This window comes from Grus americana, chromosome 1 (assembly GCF_028858705.1).
Source record: "Grus americana isolate bGruAme1 chromosome 1, bGruAme1.mat, whole genome shotgun sequence".
Taxonomy (NCBI): domain Eukaryota; kingdom Metazoa; phylum Chordata; class Aves; order Gruiformes; family Gruidae; genus Grus; species Grus americana.
Window position 1 is genome coordinate 201,376,427 of NC_072852.1, and position 18,346 is coordinate 201,394,772.

Consider the following 18,346-nt stretch of genomic DNA (forward strand, 5'->3'; position numbering starts at 1 on the left):
GACTGCAGCACTAAAGGGCTGTAAGGAAGGGGAGGGGGGATCACATACCAGATGAATAGTCAACATTGTAAACTGTGGCAGTGAGCAACACTAACATATTTTTAAAAAATCACTGCAAAAGACGTAGTATAAATTTTCATGAAACACGATATTAAGAGAGACAGGAATCTGCTAACAGTATCCTATGGGCTCCCGAAGGATCAGGTTGGAAAGATGCCTCGTGCATTTGTCATCCTCGTACAAACTACGGCCTTTCAGCTCTGCTCTCTCACCTTATCCCTCCTTTCTCCCTTCAATCCTCTCCTGACATCAGTTCCCATAGTTTCTGCCACAGTCATTTACAGAGCTTTCTTCTACACTGCACCTCCTTCTTCCAACACTGTTTCTACACTGTTCTAAGAGCTGTATGTAGTAGAAATGTCTATTCAAAATTTGTGTCCTAAAGCTGGAAATAAGATGAGTGTTTCTTTTCAGTCTGCTAATCAAAATAAACTTTGCATCACTCACTGACCTACCACAGTCTCTCACCGATAGCATGTCTTGATTTCTGGTACTGGTCTTTTTTTTTTTTTTTTGTTATCACATCATTTCTGACATGTAGCATACATATAAATATATCCCAGAGGGTATACTTATTTTTAAAAAGCTTCGGCTTTTTGTGATCACCATAAAAATGGATAAACAAGAACTTACTTGTACTTTTCAGACAACATTGTTGGGAAAGTTATTGGAACAAAAACTAGAGAAAGTAACAAATTACTGTAAGCCACAGCTTTTAAATAAAAAAATAAAAAAACCTAGTCTTTTATCTGAGACCCTAAGATTACTTCACAAATGGCAGTGAAAACACCATGAAAACAAAGACTCCGAATTGTAACTTCATTCTGCAAATATACTTCCCATTTCTAATTCAAGGGAGTCTCAATTTTCAACCTGAAAACCTCAAGAAATAGGATATTAGAAAACACAGTGAATGCCTGTGTTGCAAACACTGTACTTATCGGTGAGCCAGGATGTGTAAACTTTCACAGAACTTCTAAGAAGTTGTCCTCTTCTCATGCTCAATCTCACATTAATTAGAGACCACAGGAAATAACAGCAACAGCTCACACTGATTTATTCTTTAGCAGAGATGATGTAAATCTAGATCAGCGCACAGGTCCGAAAATACATGAGCAAACTGAGGAATTACCCATTTCTTCAAGCCCAAATCAGTGAATTCCCATGGCTGGAGCATAAGCGAATCCAGGTGAACAAGTACCTACTGCATTACAAGTCCACTAACAGCTGGGGCTGAGGTACATTTTGGCTTTCGGTATATCTTAATGTAAACAAGCATCAGATGTTAAGGCTGCAGGCAGCTGTTATTAGCCATTTTGAGGATTATCAGCTTGTTCTTCTATCTCCCTTTATTAAAAAAAAAACAGTTTAGGAGTGAAACTGGGACTTGCGACCCCACCAGAAAGACCCCCTGCCCTTCATTAATGATTTATAAGCAGCCTAACACAAGAACACCACCCAGAAGTACAGACCAACAAAATTCGGACTAGTAGTATATATACAGGGGAACAGTAATGACTGCAAAAATAGTATTTCCCCAAAATGATGAGGTAGATGCGTTATTTCTCCATCAAGACAGAAAGAGCCCTATGGAGACAGAAATACACACTGTCTGCAAGACCCAGCCCTTCTGTTGTGAACCTGGTGGGAAGATGCCATGGCAGAGCTGGTGTTTTGAAGACTCCAGCACTCTGACTCCGAGAAAGCGCCAATGTAAACAAAACATCAACTAATCCTAATTTTGCTCAATGCAGAGATTATGGAAATAAGGAAAGCTGTCTTTCACCAACATCTCCCTAAAAAGCCAACAAGGACAGATATTTGTTTTTTCTCAGAGTCAAACTTTTAACAATATCCAACATCTTCTTTTACTTACTCCACTGGCACGCTACGAAGCCAACGCAGAGGTAAAACATCATGCTTTTGCAGGGAAGGCAGTTTCAGCAACTCCAGTTTAAAAGTGGCAGTACTATTATTTCAAATTGATACTGGTTCATATTCCCTTCCCAGCATGCTCATAGCAAGGTTGACATGGCCCAAGTATCTCAAACACACTCCTCCTCTTCCACACTGCTCGTTGATAAACCTAGTTTTAATCACAATACTAATGAGGTTAGCTTATCTCCTCTAGCTGCCTACCTGCACAGGCTCTCTGCAAGAAGCACAGTCAACATTACCCCAAAAAACCAGCATGAAAAGCAGTTTTAAATAACGCTTTGTGGTCTTGGTCACGTAGGGGACAGATTTGAGAGCTCCTCAAAAAGTCACCTTTATCATTTTGTTTTCCCATGGGTTTCTCCCACTCAAGGACACTAATACTTCCTTCCCGACTCTATGGGAATCCAAGGGATTTACTAATGCACCCCTATTTTCTTCAGGCATGTTTGCCAGACATCTTATTTCTCAAGCACAACCCTATTACTTCAGAGGGGCCATAAGGAGCAGGCAAAGCGGTCGGTCTCGATCAAGTGAGCATCAGCTGGAGCAAGATTCGCTGCTGGAGGAACAAAACACACACACAGCTCAGGCAAAGGAGAGGAACAACCCTGGGTTGAAATAAGTGGAGAGCTACCACAGGAACAGCATTGTACAGGGAATGGAGGATGGGAAGACCTCTAAGACTTCCCTGCCAGGCTGGCCCAAAAGCAATTTATACTTCATTTATTTTTGACTGAAATAAAGCTGGTGACTGGGGCCTTAACTGTTTTAATTTCCTTTCACTCAATCAAACCAAAGCTCCTCTAAGAGATTTTTATCCCCAGAGGCAGTAGCTGTTTCTTCACAGAGGATGGAGAGCAGAGAGCCCAGCCTGCCGAAGGTCAGAGACTTCCCAGCCCTTCCTGCCACGCTACAACTCTGCTCGGTGGGACAAATCAGTGTCTCATGGAAACAAGGAGCATCAGCTTCATGTGACCAAGCAGATTTTCTGTGATCCCTGGCCCAGCTCCTGGTCAGTCAGTAGGTCACTATTTGAAAACAGAGTACTGCACACATTTTTCCTTTTAAAAATAGTCATTACATTATGATTTGCATGGTAGTGATACTGTAATGAATTACCCGGGGACTCATTTTGGCTAACAGCTGATGAATCATCACCAAAACCACAGATTTTTTCTACCCCTAATTATCAAACAATTCCAGTTAAAAATTACACAGCTCAGATACGAATTCAGAAATCTGCCCCAAAATATTATTGAAAACGTGAATGGGCAGTTTGTTAAGCAATTCTTACAGTAGCAGATGTCTGCATCAGAGAAGACATTCACATATACAATAAAGAATAAATCTCGTAATTTTAACTACACACAGTGCTGACAATAATCAGGAGACTCCGGATATGTATTTGTTAGTAGGGCTGCTTTATTACTATTTCAGGAAGCAGCATTTCCTTTAAAAATTAGTGCTGTATAATTTCTAGTTGCTTTTCACAATTTTAGCACTCAACCTCTAGAAAATCACTTATCCAAAAACCATGTCATAGTTATAAATACTTCCAACGCCACCACTCAGCAAGCATTCAGGCACTAATGATGTAAAGGAAATTGTTGCATTTTAGAAGTTACAAATCCTATGGAGTCAGAGAATATTGATTACTAGACAGTTTTAATGCAGAGTATTTGGCTAACCCTCATCTATGAGACTGCTGCAATACATTAAACAAGGCTATAAATCAGTGATTAAGCACAATTAAAACCAAGAGTATTACTGCAGGCTTGAGTAACCTACTGGAAGTATTAAATGAATGGTATTTTAGTGAATCATTTTAAATCATACAGTGCCCTAATATTTCCTGAGATATAAGACCAGGCATCCCTGTCATTTTGGGTCTATTCAATCACAAGACAAAGCATGCCTCACTGTAACCCGAAGTCGCACCAGATGCTGAAACCCGAGCACGTAAGTAACAGCCTAGCCTGCTCACATCACTCAGCACTGCACGAACCATCAATCCACCACCAGGATCTTCGCTCAAGAACCAGTTCACCACTTACATTGTTAAACACGAGTTTCAAAGTATTTCAGTACACATTAGCCACGGAAACTCTTTGCAAAATAGCTTCCTCTCGGTCGGACAGCACACGCTGTGATGCTTCAGCAGGTTCAGCAGAGTGAAGATGACTTCTGAGGCTGCTACATATGGCATACGGAATGGTTCAAAAGCACTTTCAAATGTAAAACTTCACAGAAGCTAAGCCCAGCACATTACCAGAATTATGTACTCTGTAGCTTATGATATGGAAAGCTAAAATCTGTGAGAAGGGCAGGTGTTAAAATAGAATTCCTAAATTATACTTTCTATCCTGATTTTAAAGATGATTAAAAATATTTAGGATGACCATTTTGTGCTGCACTCATACCTTTAGAGATCTATAACGGCAATTTATTTGAAATACATAGCTTACCAGTAACTCAGAGAGAATTTTAATCCTACAGATCACACATATTTTCCAGTTTTCCTAAACATCACGGGGATTGACACAAATATCTGGAATGTTGCCTTGAAGGTGAAGAAACTCGAATATTTACAGCAATTTTTCATACGCTACAGAAGTTTGCGGTAAGTTGCTAAAAAATAATTGAAATAGAAATCATTAGAGAGAAATCTGAAGATGGGTGTGAAGCAGACAGAAGGGTGACTAAAAGCACTAGCTGCTAAAGCAGCTAACCTGAAAGAGCAAAGAAGAAAGATTAAAACAGTAAGTGAACTATGGATCTCGAGTTTAACGCAGATTACGGGTTTTTACAAACGACTGTCTGAAAAGCCTCTGTTACACAGTTTAACCTAGCAAGTAAATAACGAATGTTCTACTTAAAAATAATAAAGCCAGGGGAAAAAACATCCCTGCAAATCTCAACAGCCAAAGTTGTCCAAGAACACAAAGAAATGTTTTTGCTCTATCCTTTGCGTAGCTTACAGAAGCACTCCTGAATGACAAGACTTTTTAAAATTACATAGAATATAACTGGACATCATAGACATTGTTAAAAACAAGTTTTGGTTGTACTTAAGGTACTGAAATTACACACAAAGAAAATGGGATTTCTTTAAAATTTTCCATTCGCCCTGTGGAATGCATTCTGTGTTGGCTGCTGTGCATAAAGAGGCTTGAGGTACCATCAGTAGGTTTCATTTCCGTTCATGGCTGATAAAAGATTTTTTTTCCTAACACTGTATTCGTGAAGCACTTTGGCTAATATCCAGATGTAGGCCTCCTTCACTTGTATGCAAATATTTTGTACTTCATATACCATGACTTGCTATAATCAATTAGAAATACACAAGAACACTGTTACTAGGCTGAGAACCTAAGGCACTTACATTCTGTAGGAAAGAGAATTTATGGTATGTAATGCATCACAGTACTGACTTTTATATAACTTAAAAATAAATAACTTGTATATTTGCTCTGCCAAAATGCTAGCTTTGCAACACATCTCCAAGGAATAATGCTCTTTTTATAGCTAGCGGGATGCCCAGAGCTGCTTTCTTCTCCTGGACACAACGCGCTGCCACAGCAAAAGCAGAGGACTATCCATAAGGGAAACAACGCCACTGCCAGAGTCAGCCAGCTCACTCCCTTGCTTCTTCCCTCCTTTGGGTATCTCCTATCTTGCCATCCTCCTGAAAGGCACCGCGGAGACAAAGTCAGACATTTAATATGAATTAATATGAAAGCATAAGAGTAAGAGTTAGTAAGAGGAATGAGAAGATGTTTTACACAGAAAAATCTATCTCATAACATGGAACAGAAGGAGAGAGATCCCACTCGGAAGAATCAATGTAAGAGAAGCAATTGAGATGAATCACAACTCTGAAAATTAATTTTGATTTCTCTGGGTGGTAACAGGCCTTCTCAACATCACAGAAGGAAATGCTGGAGGACTATGTCCTCACTTTGGTGCATATTAAATGATGTTTCCTTAATTCACTTTCTGTGCAAAGTCGACATTGCAACTAGCTACCGCTCTCTGCTTCTTGGCATAGGTTCCTCTATCATCTCCCGTTAGGGAGATTTACCCTCGCTGTTGTCTCCTGCTTTTATGAACATGTACATATCCAGGTCATAATATTTCAGTTTACAGTGCTCACGTGTCTAAGAGGTGTAAGAAAATGTCATTGTACGTAATATTATTAGATTACAAGGCAAGCTGGCCAGCTGAGACAGAACCACGACATATAAAACAACTTCCCTCCGTAGCTACAGTATTCAAACAGCAGGCTCTCCGGGAGTTCAGACTAACTCCAAGGAATCTGCAGGTACTATTTAAGGCAGCCCTCTGCACCCTTATGCTTACTACAGCGTTTCAAGCAGCCAGTAAATACCCCACTTGAGAAGTTTTAGGGGTCCATAAAGCAAGAGATGGGGGAGCAGGGAGGGAGTCACAATAATCTTAGGAACTCAGTAATTTAATATTCTCTATCCTAAAAGAGAAAATTCAATAGCAGAAGACAAGTCTGAGAATATGCAATATGTCTGACAAGATGACTAAAAATAAAGTATAAACAAAACCAAGAAGAAACTACTATAGGCTTAACCTTAGTTCTCAAAATAAATAATGCTTGAAGTTTAAGAATTATAGCTTTTGCATTTCCAAATGCAACAACCAATTTCATAAAATTAGCATTAAAAACAAAGTTTGTAACCAGGGAGTACTTATAGTCTTTGCAACATCAATACTGCTAATATTGTTAAACGCACTTTAAACAAATAATTTCCATAATTTAACACAACAGCTAAATATTGCATATCTGCTAATAGCTCTCTGCATATAGCTGACCTTCTTTTTATTCATAAGAGCACTGTACTTCTAAATAAGTCCCATGAGTTAGATCACCAGCTAAAAATCCTGACATATTTAAGTAAAAATCATAAATAGGGCAGCTAGTGAGTACCTCTTCAAAAATGAGCTCAGAAGCTCATAACAAAATTGCAATATCTGCCAAGGTCTTTCGCCTTATCCAATGTTTCTTCTTTTATACAGCAGTGCAGCAAACATATTTTGCTTTGTATCTGTTATATCACTAAATGACGGAGACAGAGTACGCAGGCAGCCAAGGGCCACACTAAGAAAGGGAAAGAGGAAAGAGTGGAATCGAGACGCCGGTCCTGCTATTAGAGGAATTAACACTGGATGTGTCTCACTTCACACCATGACTACCTTTCACTGTTAGTTTGGGTACCACAGACGTTCAGCAACAACAAAATGTTCTAAAAAAAGTCACACAAATCGCCTTCTAGCACATCATCAGTTTAAATAACCCCTGCTCCTGTGCCCTAGGTCCTTTCCCTTGTTACAAAGACAGGCGAGCCCACCCCACCTGTGATTAAAGGTCAGTGCCCCACCAGCACATGGGATACTCGGAGCCAGCGTTACGCCTCCTCTTGCTCCTTCTGCCGCTGGAGGGGCTAGGGAAGACGTGAGGATGAGGAAGCAACGGTGTCTATTCAAAAACTGAAATGGAATGCAACGTTTCCATTTACAAAAACGTCCTGAAGCTCAACAATCACAGTGGGACTGTTTTGCTGTCAGCAATAAGCGTAATAGAAGAAGAGTGAAATTGCAAAATCAATCCTAGACATTAAAAGCATAAATGCAAACTGAATTCAACCTTTGTGGGCATACTCATAATCTCCTAATTAGATGATCACATACTAATGTTTCCACAGCACTCCTACCTTATTTAGCACACAGAATGGATTTTTTTTTAAAAAAAACCCTAACTGCTCTAGCAGAGAGTATACTCTGTGTTCATATTCCTAGACTCTCTGCAGCATTTGATACTAGTAATTAATGCACTGCCTCATCCTAGAAATGCTGCAAGGATCCAGTGCACTGCAGTCAAACTGGTTCCCGAGTCCTCCCTGAAGGAGACTCCAACACACAGCACCAGGAGAACTACGCTCACACTGCTCGGCGCTCCTCACGCCCCACAGGAATCAATTCTTTCTAGTTCTTTAGATTTGAACTGATCTACCTTAAAGCAGTAATCATCGCTGCAAAACTTTTATCCCAAAAATAAACAGGAAAAAATACAAAAGGTGTAGCAAGTTACCAATTTGGTTTTTAACATCCACAAAATGTGGTGCTGAGGTACATACATGAAATAAAAGATGATTTTCTATGAAAAATCCTGAACCTTTCTGTGCAATTTCTATCATATGCATTTGTGTGCCAAAACATTAAAAGACAGTATGTGGTTAGTGATACAAACTTTTATTCTGTTATTCCTACTGAAATAGAATCCTTAAATTTAAAGCACTCCACAATTTATCAAAAATTTTCGCACTTACAGAAAGTAATAAACACCACACTACCGTACGCATCAAGACTAGTTCCCAGTTAGGCATAGCATGCCCTGCATTTCTGCTTCCTAAAAATTACATATTGCGCTACTGTAGACGATTCTGTAAGAGATTATTTAAATTATATTTAAGTTCTTAATGACACAGATCTTGAAACTTTTGGGGTTTTTGTTCATGGCTGCTTAGAAGAATAACTAAATATTTCATTATTTTGTCCCCATATACAAGAGGTTTCAGATGATACACAGTCTTTCAGATGATACAAGGACCTGATGAGATGCATCCACGGGTCTTGAGGGAACTGGCAGATGAAGTGGCCAGGCCACTCACCATCGTATTTGAGAAGTCCTGGCAGTCTGGCGAGGTTCCCACTGACTGGGAGAGGGGAAACATAACCCCTATTTTTAAGAAAGGGAAAAAGGAAGACCCAGGGAACTACAGGTCGGTCAGTCTCACCTCCGTGCCTGGCAAGATCATGGAGCAGATCCTCCTGGAGACTATGCTCAGGCACATGGAAAACAAGGAGGTGATTGGTGACAGCCAACACGGCTTCACTAAGGGTGAATCATGCCTGACAAATTTGGTGGCCTTCTATGATGGGGTTACAGCATTGGTGGATAAGGGAAGGGCAATTGATGTCATCTACCTGGACTTGTGCAAGGCATTTGACACTGTCTCACATGACATCCTTGTCTCTAAATTGGAGAGACACGGATTCGATGGATGGACCACGCGGTGGATAAGGAATTGGCTGGATGGTCGCACTCAAAGAGTTGTGGTCAACGGCTCAATGTCCAAGTGGAGAATGGTGACGAGTGGTGTTCCTCAGGGGTCGGTACTGGGACCGGCACTGTTTAACATCTTTGTCAGCGACATGGACAATGGGATCAAGTGCACTCTCAGCAAGTCTGGCAGCAACACCAAGCTGTGTGGTGTGGTCGACATGCTGGAGGGAAGGGATGCCATCCAGAGGGACCTTGACAGGCTGGAGAGGTGGGCCCATGCAAACCTCATGAAGTTCAACAAGGCCAAGTGCAAGGTCCTGCATGCGGGTCAGGGCAATCCCAAGCACAACTATAGGCTGGGCGAGGAATGGATTGAAAGCAGCCCTGAGGAGAAGGACTTGGGGATATTGATTGATGAGAAGCTCAACATGAGCCGGCAGTGTGCGCTTGCAGCCCAGAAAAGCCAACCATGTCCTGGGCTGCATCAAAAGAGGCGTGACCAGCAGGTCGAGGGAGGTGATCCTGCCCCTCTACTCGGCTCTTGTGAGACCCCACCTGGAGTACTGCATCCAGATCTGGGGGCCCCAGTACAGGAGAGACATGGAGCTGTTGGAGAGAGTCCAGAGGAGGCCACAAAGCTGATCAGAGGGCTGGAGCACCTCTCTATGAGGACAGGCTGAGAGAGTTGGGCTTGTTCAGCCTGGAGAAAAGGCAGCTCTGGGGAGATCTAATTGCAGCTTACCAGTACCTGAAGGGGCCTACAGGAAAGATGGTGAGGGACTGTTTATCAGGGAATGTAGTGACAGGACAAGGGGGAATGGGTTTAAGCTGAAGGACGGTCGATTTAGATTAGATGTTAGAAAGAAATTCTTGACTGTGAGGGTGGTGAGGTACTGGAACAGGTTGCCCAGAGAAGCTGTGGATGCCCCCTCCCTGGAAGTGTTTAAGACCAGGTTGGATGAGGCTTTGGGCAACGTGGTCTAATGGAGGGTGTCCCTGCCCGCAGCAGGGGGTTGGAACTAGATGATCTTTGAGGTCCCTTCCAACCCAAACCATTCTATGATTCTATGATTCACACTTGCATCCCAAGTACAAATTACTAACCCTTATGTTGTCAACGCTGAATCACAGAAAATAATTTCTGACTTGCCTGTGCATAAACTAACCTATAAATGTTTAATGCTGGAAAACTGTTAAAAGGTTACCCAGTGAGGTTCCAAATTACTTTTTAAATCACTGGTATTTTTCCTAAAATGTCTTTTGTTCATTCTTTTACCATTTCCTTAACAAAACTTCCCAATTCACTTTCCTACATACAAAAGTAACGTGTATTTCAGCATGAGGCGATATGAAAGCTGTGAGAACATCATTCTTTAACTAAGGCAGAAATCTTTTACTCCATTTTTAAAACAGCGATTTCTTTTCTACATGAAACTGAAATTTATTAATAAATATAAGCCACTGCCAGGCAGTGGCTGTGCCAGGGCAGGACAGCTCAAGCTTAGAATAACAGGAACAGAAAGGTAATTCCAGGAGCATCCTCCTCGCATAGTTCTGGGACAAGATGACGACCTGCGGCAGCCTCCTCGTAGTAGAGAAGAGAGTGCAGGTGGTGCTTGGGTTACTGTGCAACTGCTAATCTTCGGCAAAGTTAGTTGCTAAAAACTAGTTTATAACACTTCACTAAATACTAAAGGAAAGAAGCTGCTTATAAATGCAGCTAGTGGGCTGATTAGCATAAGGCTATGAAAAGTGCCCTGTGCTGTTAAATAACAGCACAGAAAAAGATTTAAAATACCAGTTGGAAAAATAAATACTTTGCTTAACAGGAGGCTCAGCTTGCATGCATATAAGTTCAGAAAAACATCTTGCTGAAGCAGATGGCTATTTCACTTGGATCTTTTTACTACAGAGATATAGTTGCTAGATAGCAAAGGATACACAAAAAATTCACAATATGTACATACCAAATCTGCTTTATAGAAATAATTAAAATTTAAAAACCCCACCCTTACTATAACATGGTATTTAAAGATTGAATGAAAGCAACATTTTTCCAAACACCAAGCATTATAATGGTTATTATAATTACAATGCTACTTGCTAAGGAAATGAAAGATCTATGTGAATACTTTTAATAAGCCTTTGTAACCACGCTTTACAAGAACTGCGCAAACTCTCTCTCTCTGATACTGGCTCAATTCCCAATAGCAAAGGTCGTGTTGGAAGTAAAAATCATACTTTGAAGGTTACATTATTGTAAAGATTGTTTGTTATTATTTCTACCAGGAAGTGGCTCGTTATGTATTGAAATCTGCTTCCCAGTGCCATAAACTGCAGTACATCATCAAAATTATGACTGGAAGTGGCAGCTGTTTTAGAGAGGTACAAGCAAATTACTAAGTGGTAAGAGTTAAAACTGTCAAAATTTCCCATGTATTCAAATCATGTTATTCATAAATTAAAGCACCTTCAAGGATATTCGTTAGGCAAAAAAAATTACTTTCTGCTAATAACAAAATGATAAAAGCATAAGTCACACCACTTATCTTTTGGGAGCAATTCTGACCTCCGATACATACGGACAACACATCTGACTTCACGCAAGTATTCTGCCAAGAGCAGAATCTTCTCTTTTCTCCTCCTCCTCACTTGGAGTATGTCCAATATAAAATCCTTAAGATTCATGAGCCTTACTATAAAAGTGAACTTACCGGTGCTGGATTATCTTTAGCTTCCAGACCAAAAACATTCCGTCGTTTCACTGTCAGCAAATCAAGATCTTTAGTATCATCATCGTCATCATCATCATCTTCAAAGAACTGCGTGGAGTCTGGGTTTGGAACCCTGCTTGGTACAGGAATTTCTTTTTCCTCCTCCTCCTCAGAAACCTCCTGCAATTCATCCTCAGACTCACCACTCTCCTCAGCACCTTCACTGGAAGCAGAACATTCCTCAGTCTCTCTCCTTTTCTCCTTTTCCTTTGTTTTGGTAACAGATACCTTTCCACTGAAATTAGTTCCGCATTTCTCCACTCCTTCATTGTCTATCAAGGAGATGGTATTCTTATTTTGCTCTGTCTGCTTCAACTGATCCGTCCCATCAGCTGCCTCATTCGCACACAGCTGTTTCTGAACTTTTTGAAGAAATCTCACACGAGGTGCCATTGCAAGACCAAGTGATCTAAAGCACAGAATTAAACATAAGTTAATCTGAAAGGTAGATATATAAAATTTGACTAAATTAGAAGCCCTCATCGATGGCTCAAGTGATTCGATTTTATTTATGGTAATTCGTATTAATACATTTTGACCAACGTATTTACAAAACAGTATGTGGCCTACAACAGGACAATTTAGCTTGAAAAATGCACATGAACCTTAGGAGAGGAAGGAATATGAAATAACTGAGAACTCTAAAGCACGGTTACAAATCCTCCCTTGAAAGAAATCAAAGAACCTGAAAAGCTGTAGACAAGAGCAAATTATCTATGATTCACAGTAAAATATGGCGGAAGAAACACCCATGTAATTTGGTATTGAAGATAGCCCTGATCTCTGTCAATGTCTTTCACTGCTAGAAGTGCACCCAGAACATTATCCCCATCACCTTGTGATGATGGAGAGATTAGAAGAACACACACAGTATGGATAAGTGACTAATTGCAGAAAACGCTAAGGGAGAGGAAATCTCACCTGCCCGCATCCCTCTAGGCTTTGACCTTTGTGGCATATGTAACTAGCCGTGCCAACAGCACTATTATTTACTCTAACTATTCATGAAAATTCAAAGTTATACTATTACTCTACATGAAGTTTGGGCAACCTGGTCTAGTGGAGGGTGTCCCTGCCTGTAGCAGGGGGGTTGGAACTAGATGATCTTTGAGGTCCCTTCCAACCCAAACTATTCTATGACGGGACAAAAATTAGCCAAAAAGCATGAATACCATATAGCAACAATACTGGAGAGCATTACAGGGGAACAGATATTTTGCCTCTAACAGACCATTTGACTTCAGTAAACTTTGTAATTGCCCACTATTGTAACACCTGACCTTGCCAACACCAATTAAAAAAAGCAGTATTTAATTCTCTTTCAGACTTCATGAGTCTTCTTATTAGGTGAATAAAAATTATGGGGGGACACTGGTGCTGTGAAAGGAACACATGGAGACCACAGCTGCATTTGAAAACACACAATACAGAACTGACAGTGTTTGTGATTCTTGGGGCTCATATGTACACTTAGCAAAGTAGTTAACCAAGTAAAATGGCTACATATATACACGAACACACACAGATATAAAAAGACCAGTCTCTTTCAATTCAGATTATGCACAGTTATGCATACGCCACCTCTCCTCTCAATGCTGCCCATTTCAAGTAGCCAGCATTATGTCTTCTCTTCACCATACAGCTCTGAATAAAGAAACCTGAGTTATGGTACAGGGCAAAAATCAATTCCATAGTCCTTGACGGAAATGTCATTATATACAGTCCATGAAGCATCCAAACAGTACTGCAGAGTAGCAAGACTGGACGGTAGCCCCAGAGAGCCTTGAACTGTTAATAGCAGCCAAAGAGACAGAGTAGTAGTAAACAGGAGAGGCACCCTGCTTAAATGACCAAAAAAACCCACCCAAAAAACCCAAAACAAAACAAAAAAACCCCACACCACAATAAAAAAAAAAAAAATGCAACCACACCTGTGGTTAAACAGGGCTGTTTTGGTACTGGCCACAGCTTGAAACACTGAAAGGCGCACACACACCCAAAAAGCAGCCCACACTGTTAGGATGAGGAACAAGTTTTTTAATAAATAAAGCCTTAATTTAAGTGTAAAGTTAATTTTAAGTATTTCTGATAACCCAATACTGTTCTTCTACAAGCAATTAACAGCAAAAGTAAAGTAAATAGAGTTTTATAAAAAAAAGACCAAAGTAAGTTTTTATCCAGTGTATTTTGAAGATATACTGACAGTGCACTGCTGAGAGGATAACACAACACATTTGGGACCTGAAATTGGAGCAACCAGCAATCTTGTTTCAGTGTTTGACAGTTAACACTAATTACCTTTGCAATAAAACTATGTGTTACAGCTTGGCCTATTGACTAACTGAAACAAAAATAATCAAACAAAGCAGATGTAATGCTTCACTGCAGCAGCTGGAGGAGATTCAAACCCGGAATTGGGCCTTAACATCAGGCACGGTAAAACACATATAAAGAGATTGCTGCAATGTCAACGAATGTGCAATCTTTTCAGCAAGGGGATCAAAGGAGAAAAAAAAAAAAAAACCCCTTTGCAAGAGTAACACATTTTTGTTTTTGCAGACTTCACATTATTCTACATAAAGTATCGCTGTCAACTGTTGGCATAGTACTGCAAGTAATAGTACTATATGGCAACTACACAATCTGTGTTCCCTTCTCCTCTTCATGCAGACAGACATAGACACAATGTACACAGGGTTGCAAACTCCAATTTTATCACAGCTTCTCTTCTATGTCTCCAGAGCTAGTATCAAAGATCAGGGTCATGGCTGCAGAGAAAAGCTTGACGAGGTGAAGAAACTACTCTCTCCACAGGAAAAGTTAAAAAAGACAACTCGAAAGAACAGCCCATGATGTGGAGGAGACTTCAACACACCTTTTCTCTTTCAAATATGAAATCCCATCTGCCAGATTGCTCTTCTGCACTGATGTTTTTCTTTAATAATTGCATAAAATTAATTATCAGTTAGTGTTGGCCAATTTTTCTACACTGCTTAGCAACCCTACCAGAAGACGACCAGTGCTATCAGAATTCAAATGACATCTGACCCAAAAGCATACAGCCCTTACGCTTGGGGGAGAGGGAAGGTGTTATGGTCGAATTTGGTGAGAAAGTAATAAAAAGATAAGTTCAAAGTTGTGCGCAAACAATCCCTAAACACTTTTAATTACATAACTTCTCAAAGAAATGCCAGCATTTTGGCTCATTACTGCCTCTTTCCTATAGTATATTCCAAACAATTCGGGACAAACATATTCCACTACAGCTAAAAGCTTCCTTATACTGTAAGATTCGACAGTTTCTTTAGAATTTATTTCTTAATCATTTGCCAAATCTAGAGTTCAGTCATACTACGAAACCTGAATATATGAACCAGCTTTTCTTTCCAACAACTAGAAAGGGCAATATTAATCCTCATTAATTCATTAGATGCCACTCAGACCACAATCCTACTCCACCTGAAGTTACAGCTATTCTTTGACTCTAGTGCTAGCATTCACGTGCTCTTCTGGAATACAAAATGCGCATTGTTTTCTCAGAAAGACAGACAAAAAGCAAGTAAGTTATTTAGTGAGATTTCAGAAATTCTAGTACAGAACACCAAAAACATGCTAACACTACAATATATTCCTCAGACTATGGTAGCCTTAAAATGGCAACACAAATCAGCAGACAAACCAAAAAAACAATCCTGTTTCATGTTTTGGTGTCAAATGCAGTTACTTCTTGGGAGCAAGACATTGTAAATCAGCTTCTAAAAGCAATACTGAAACCAATGGATTATTTTGCTACTATAAATGAAAGTATAGCTGACAGTTGTATTTATCAACAGAAACTGAGGTGGCCAGACATCATCATCCCCTAATATTTATCAGGGAACGCATAGAAGTAACTGAACAAAACATCTGCAATGCTCAGGTACCTCCTTCAAATCAAATCAAAGCAAGCGAAGATTTTCAGGAAGTAAGTTAAAATAGTAAAACTCCAAAGAAAGAACATTGTATGGTTTTAAGAATACCACTTTTATTTGCTATTGAATAAGGAAATTCAAAGATTAGTAAACATTTTTTAAAATTAATTCAAATGAATGGTGTATTCCACTTAAAATATTGCTTTTTCTGAGGTTTGTTAATTATGCTTATACAAAGATCTGGAGTAAAATGGTAACTTCACTATGCTTCTATTTAGATTGGGTGAAAAGCTGGGCACCTCTCTTAACTCTTCAAAAAAACAGACTCTTAAGACACTCCGAGCAAAATCTGCCCTTGCACAAAACATATTAAACAGGAAATTTAAGACCAACCTTTTAAGAGTCACAAGAGTTCCTAATCTGCACCTAGATTTCCAGTCCTTTTTGAAATATGAACCAGTTGTAAAGAATCTGAAGTCACTTCTGCAGAACTGCTGCACAACAATTTTACACAACTTAGTCCTTCATTCTAATACTAAGTTACTACGTTTACTAAATGTAAGACATATTCCATTAGTGAACTTCTTCAGAATTATTTGAACACATAAAACCATATCACAGTGATTTCTTTTACTATCGGATTCAGACGAAGATTTAAAATAGCCTGAAAAAGGTTAAATACTCCCTGAAGCTATTGCAAGAGAAGAAATGTGTGTTACTTATCTTGCAATATATGCTACATCTACATTTAACATTTAAAATGTTTTCCAAAGACAGGATGAGCAACCATTTGAAAACAGGAGAAATCAAATCAACTGAAGTGACACAAATCTGAATTAACGGGCTTTCCAGATGGTCTGATTAATAACCAAAATGAACAGAGAAATTGCTTTTGCTGTGTTATTTGATTAGCCAGCTTTAGCCCTCTACATTAAGGAGCTCAAATGCATGATACTTTACAAATAATAAGGAAGGCCAAGCTAATCAAGGGTGTATGGGTCAGGATCAAAGAGAAGGCCAAAGAGGACATCATGGTTGGAATCCAATCACTTAGACCAAGATGTAGTCTTTTTTATAAAAGCAAAGGAAGCTTCTCTATTGCAGATGCAGGCCCTGGTGCTCTTGGTACCTGAGCTACCCTGACACCTGCTCAAAGGGCAACACAGCAACAGAGATTTCTAGAGTACGTTAAAGACTATTTCTCCAAGTTAGCTGGATTAGCCACCTCTGAGAAGCACTCTACTGGAACTGCTATCCATGCATATGCAAGGATATTTACTTCTAAGGTGAGTGAAGGTCAATAGCAGGCTTGGCCGCACAATGAGAAAAGATAGTTCAAGATCCTAGAAGAAACAAGAATGATGACTAAGAGAATAACGACCCTGGACTTTGAGAGAGGAGATGGCAGCTTGTTCAGAGATCTATCTGCATGGCAGAATCAGAAAGCTCAGAAGCTTACAGAAGTAGTTACAGAAAGCTCAGAAAGGGATGGCTGGATCTCCAGGTGGTTGAGGGGCAATTGTGTGAGAAATGCCCCAACTCTACAGACAACTGGAGAATATTGAGGTTCATATGAGTAATACTGTACGAGGTATTTCAGATCTGACAGCACCTGCAGCTACCTACTGCTTTGTAGCACTGAACTGTAAGCACTACTTACAAATTAGCTGGGTACTAAGTTGTGTGTATCAGACATTTCCCAAATAACTTGGCTTCAACCTGCTTTATCTGTCTCTATGTACCAATACAGGGATAAACAGAGAAAAATATGCTGCATTGCTCCTGGAAGACATGATGAAAATCACAGAGGAAATTACCTTCCTTGGCAGCCCCTTAGAGCTGTGACTAACCGGTTCATGCAGCGCACTCACCTGTTAAGGTCTGCCCCTGGAGACTGATATATATGTTAGCATTTAATAAAATAAAGTGCCTGAGAAATAAAATAGTTCAAATCCTTGCCTTCTGTTTACCTTGTCTCCTGTCCAGGAGGCCAGACTAACTAATTATTCCTTTCCACCCTGTTGTTTGTTTGTATTTTCTTATGTTTTCAAAGCTGTCTTTTGCAATAAAAAGACAAATTTCTCTATTATGCAAGCATCGAGATTCTTCTTCACCAAACTTAAAGGCTGCCTGTGTTAACACAAGGCCTGTGCAAGACTTCCTCCAGCAAATTATTCTTGATCGCAATTTGTAAGGAGAGGGTACAGGAGAGAATACTAATGTCTCACAGCTTAAAAGTGATCAATCTCTAGAATACATATGTGTATAGAAATGCAAACACACACTTTTTAATTTTTATATTACTTTCTATATAGATAATAATTTTATATAACATATGAAAATAAAAAAGACTGCTGCTTTTCTGCAGACTCAATCGACAGAGCTTAAGAGAATCTCAGTGCACAGACAAGCCAGGCAAGAGAGCAAGGGAGACGGCAGGCAACAGCCTGACAGACTGAAATGCAAACCTGACAGGGGCATTAAGCAGCCTGTTTTCTCTGCAAGATTTTTAGTGGAGTAACATCTATCAAGCTAGCAGTAAATCTCCACAGAAAGGCTGAAATACATTT

The 18,346-nt window shown here is 39.8% G+C and overlaps 1 protein-coding gene across 1 annotated transcript in view; it reads right to left on the reverse strand.

The window, feature by feature from the left end:
- Positions 1 to 18,346, reverse strand: part of DDX10 (DEAD-box helicase 10) — a 193,499-nt gene that overhangs the window by 124,924 nt on the left and 50,229 nt on the right. Inside the window, exon 13 of the mRNA XM_054808723.1 lies at positions 11,806 to 12,274. Within this exon, the coding sequence (XP_054664698.1) occupies positions 11,806 to 12,274 (469 nt within the window). The remainder of the gene's footprint in view (positions 1 to 11,805; positions 12,275 to 18,346) is intronic.